At 35.0% G+C, this 4,232-nt stretch overlaps 1 protein-coding gene and 1 long non-coding RNA gene across 2 annotated transcripts in view; one reads left to right on the forward strand and one right to left on the reverse strand.

Moving 5' to 3' along the window:
- The window catches only part of LOC116095148, a 15,680-nt gene extending 14,773 nt beyond the window's left edge, over positions 1–907 (reverse strand). Inside the window, exon 1 of the long non-coding RNA XR_004120474.1 lies at positions 724–907. This is a non-coding gene — a long non-coding RNA (uncharacterized LOC116095148). The remainder of the gene's footprint in view (positions 1–723) is intronic.
- Pcdh10 (protocadherin 10) overlaps positions 1–3,902 on the forward strand; it is a 56,634-nt gene extending 52,732 nt beyond the window's left edge. The window contains exon 5 of the mRNA XM_031376715.1: positions 2,524–3,902. Within this exon, the coding sequence (XP_031232575.1) occupies positions 2,524–2,594 (71 nt within the window). The 3' untranslated portion in view covers positions 2,595–3,902. The remainder of the gene's footprint in view (positions 1–2,523) is intronic.
- Positions 3,903–4,232: the final 330 nt, after the last annotated feature.

Genomic DNA, 4,232 nt, shown 5'->3' on the forward strand with positions numbered 1-4,232 from the left:
TGCTTGTCTACGACAATACTGAAAATACATGTTTTTCTCAATATAGATTTTAAATAACTCCAAATGTATTAACTATATATTTCAAAAAATACATTACTATTAATATTTTCTTAAATGAACATAAGTATATAAAGTGTTTTTGTTTGTTTTGTTTGTTTTATATTTAGTAGATCTTAAAATCTTGGCTCTTACTGTGGTAACTTGATACAAAAGTTTCAAGCAAAACATTCAGTCTTACTCTTTGTTGTTTTCTTACAAAACCCCTCCCAATTTAATTGTCTGCATTTCTTTTGTGTATATAAATACTTTTAAAATATGTAAGCTGTTCTGAAAACCATAGTATAGTGTATTATCTTTACAATAAAATTTTAATGCTAAACCATTGGTGAGAAGTGTTTATTAGGTATATAGGTATTTAGAGTCATTTAGACAAATCATTCAATTAGAGAATCTGTGTTACTTTGTTTAGGTATATTTTTCTTAAGTAAGTTAGCTGTTCAAGAGAAATATTTTTCAGATCTTCTGCCTAAAGGCATAACCCTGGGTATTTGGTCTTTGAAATTTAATCGGGAAATGAAACCTGGGAGACTAAAATCCCAGACTTTTCTAGTATGATGATCAGACATCAAACTCTGCCTGCTGTCTTCCAATCTAAACACTGTCTGTGTTAACCTCCAAGAGGTAAACCTCTGTTCTAGCTAGAGTGCACCCTCGGTCACCTACCTGTGCAGATAGATGGAGGCATCTGTGCATCTAATGACTTCTTGATGGCATTTTAAAATCCTGCTTGTGCTTTAGTTTCACTCTTGTTCTTCAGCTAATTTACTGTATCATTTTTTTTTTGAACCTTTGGAATTTTCTGTGGAATTAATTTTAGATTTTCCTCCTACTCCCGTTGTCACTGAGAATTAAATGTTGTCAATATTATTATGTCAGGCACACCCAATGATGCTTAAACATTCCCCAAATGTAAGAAATGCTTTTTCGCACTTCTTTTATTGCTTCTAGTTAGTTGGATGACGTTTTTCCACTAAAAACCTTTAAGAGGAAGAAAAACTAGTACAAAAATTGACATCTTCTGTTTCTTTAATGAGAAGCTTGAAAATGAGGTTTCCACATAGTGAGCAAGCCCATGTGATAGTCATTGAAGGCCATCAGAGGATAATCATACCCCTTTTAGGGGTATTATTACATAGCTTGGAAATCTTACATGCAAAATCCCTATTAATATGATTATTACTGTGACTTTGCTGGAGAGAGCTAATATGTTTGAGGTGGAATCATATTTTGAAATAATAATCAGAAATGTAAAAGAAAACAATGTATTCTTTTTTTCCCATAAGATATCAACCACTAAAATCACACCAAATACAAAAAGTGACATTTGCCTAAATGTCACTTTTAGAATAATTTATTTTTTCCTTTTTTTTTTTTTTCCAAAATGTTACCCTTACTAGATGTAGACTGGGCTTGTGGACATCCAGTATACCTGATGTATATTATTCAATGTAGATTGGGCTTGTGGACACCCAGTATACTTGATGTACATTGTTAGATGTAGATTGGGCTCGTGGACACCCAGTATACTTGATGTACATTGTTAGATGTAGATTGGGCTTGTGGACACCCAGTATACATGATGGACATTGTTGTTTGCTCTATCTAGCACCAGTGATTACTTAGAGAATTCTTTTTTAAGGTTATATTTCCATACGAAGAGCCAGTTTTTTTTTTAAAAAAAAATACCATAAAATAGCATAATTTTCTTTTATTACATTGGTTTATTTGCCATTTTGTTCTAATTTGATTAGGACCTGAATTAGTGTCTAAATAGTATCAGGAAACTAGCAAGCTTCAACACTGGAGGTCAATTTAATTACACTGTGCATGACAGAAACTAGGCCATGTGGGTATTGCCTTTGCCACCAGCAATTGACACCTGCGTGTTAATGAGCTGGTAATTAAGAACTGGCACATGCAGACGCAGTTTACTGTTTGGGACTAGGATAACCATATGCTGCTCAAGTTTTCTGCTAAGCACTTTGTTAGGTTTAGAATCACACAATTATATTTGTGAGGTTTCTTAAATGCTAATTCTCCCCTCCAAGGATAATTTTTTTTTTAAAAAAATCACTTTTTCACTTTTAAGTGTAAAATTTCTTTCTGAATTGAAAAAGTTTAATTTGAAAGGCAATATGCTTGAAAATATAGCTGAAGAGTTTGTATAAAAATCCTGTTTCTTCAGTTTAAAAATCTTTATAGGACTTCTATCTTAAAAGGTCATTTGTATTTTTAAGAGGCTAAAAATGACTTTGCATAAACATAGGAATGAAGGGTGGTAGCCTCTGTCATTCAAAGCTCTCTCTTGAATGGAGGTGGAATATAACAAACCCCTTCTGAGAAATCACAGTGGGAGGGAGCGGGCAGGGGAGACCCCAGTGAAGTCAGGGTAGAACAGCATCTAAGATTTCCTGTCTGAGAAGCCCCTTGTATACTGTTTTCTTGTTTCTCTGCTGTTTTCAGAAATGCTGTGGATGCAGCTGCGTGGAGAGGCTCATTTGACGAAAGATGGAGGCAAGCAAACAACCATGTGACTGAGCTCAGAAGCAGTTTCTCAACAAGAGCTTGCAGAGGAGACTGCCCCAGCCAACCGCGTGACTGCAAATCTGAGAGACTTCAGCCAGGCACTAACTGAGCTACACTAATTCCAAACCACACAAACTGTTAGATAAATATGGGAGGATTATGCTGCTCTCTTCTTGGGAGTCTTGTTTAGCAACAATAGATAGTTAATACATAATAGATAACTGAGAAACTCATTGTCTGCTATATATAGCACTGACTTCTCTCATGTGATGTGGCTATTTTTCCAAACAACATATATAATGTGTATTTGTTGTTTCTTTGCTTTGCTCTTCAGCTGTCACTTATATTTCACCCCTCATCACTACACACACACACACACACACACACACACACACACACACACACACACACACGCGCGTGCACACACACACACACATACACACACACACTCCCCACCATTTTCTGGATTAATATATTGGCTTAAAAAATAAACTGTTCTCATCAAATGAAATATGCATTAACTCTGGTGACTTTCAGTTGTGGGAATTACTTCTAATTTTCTTCTTTGAAAGCGTTTGCTTTTCTATAAAACCCTCTGTAGGACATATAGCCTTTTATATGCAGATTGGTATAATTACACTTTGAAATATCTTTGAATTCCCTGTAGCTTAAACTGAGAACATGAAAGGCCAAATGTTATATTGAACTGAAGGATATAAAGGTGCGAGCCCATCAATCCAAAATGAGATAGAAAAAGGAACTACACAGCACTGCCCATTTCTGAGAGATTGTTGAAGAATCTTTAACTGCAGAGACTGTCTTTCCTAGCAGTCTAATCCTACCTGGGAATGGCTTCATCCATTCATATTTGTTATTCTTTTAGTACCAAAGTGTGAAAGCCTGTGATGTGAAACAAGAAACCTAGTGTAACAAGAGCTTTACCTCTTTCTGGTACAATCAGTCATAAAACAGAGTGTTATAAGGAAGGAATTATCTACCCAAACTGTCATGCCAGAGAGGATGGACATCACATTTCATGAAGTCAACAGGAAATTCACATGACAACAGTGAACCTTTCCAGATCTCAACAGCAAATGAAAGGTTCTCTTCCACCTGGGAGGATGTCTCCAGGGCCAGTACAGATACATCCAGAGTATGCCAATGACTATAGAGATGGCTTAGCAATTTAGTATACTTAATGCTATTCCAGGGGACTGGAATTCAGTTCCCAATGGACACAGAAGGTTGCAACTACTCCTAGTTCAAAGTTCAAGGGATTATAGGCACAGAAATTTAATAAATGTACTTTTTAAGAAGAGTATTTAAAGTGCCTTTATTCTTTATTACCAACAATGGGAACTAAGAGAAATTAGTGTGTCTGTGTAAAGTCAAAACTTGCCATCAACATTTAACTTAAGAACAGATTGCATGCAACTAACATTATTTCAAGAGTGTATGCTGTTAACTTTTAATATTCTGTAATTATCCTAACTGCTTTCAGTTAAATGGATCTCACAATTAGTCTTTTCAAACTAGGTATACATAATCTTTTTTTCTTTTTTATAATGTAAAATGATTCATTCTCATTCATTCATTCTCATAAAATGATATTTTATATAAATTAAAGAAAACCCACCCAAACTGCT

This window comes from Mastomys coucha, unplaced genomic scaffold, assembly GCF_008632895.1.
Source record: "Mastomys coucha isolate ucsf_1 unplaced genomic scaffold, UCSF_Mcou_1 pScaffold17, whole genome shotgun sequence".
NCBI lineage: Eukaryota > Metazoa > Chordata > Mammalia > Rodentia > Muridae > Mastomys > Mastomys coucha.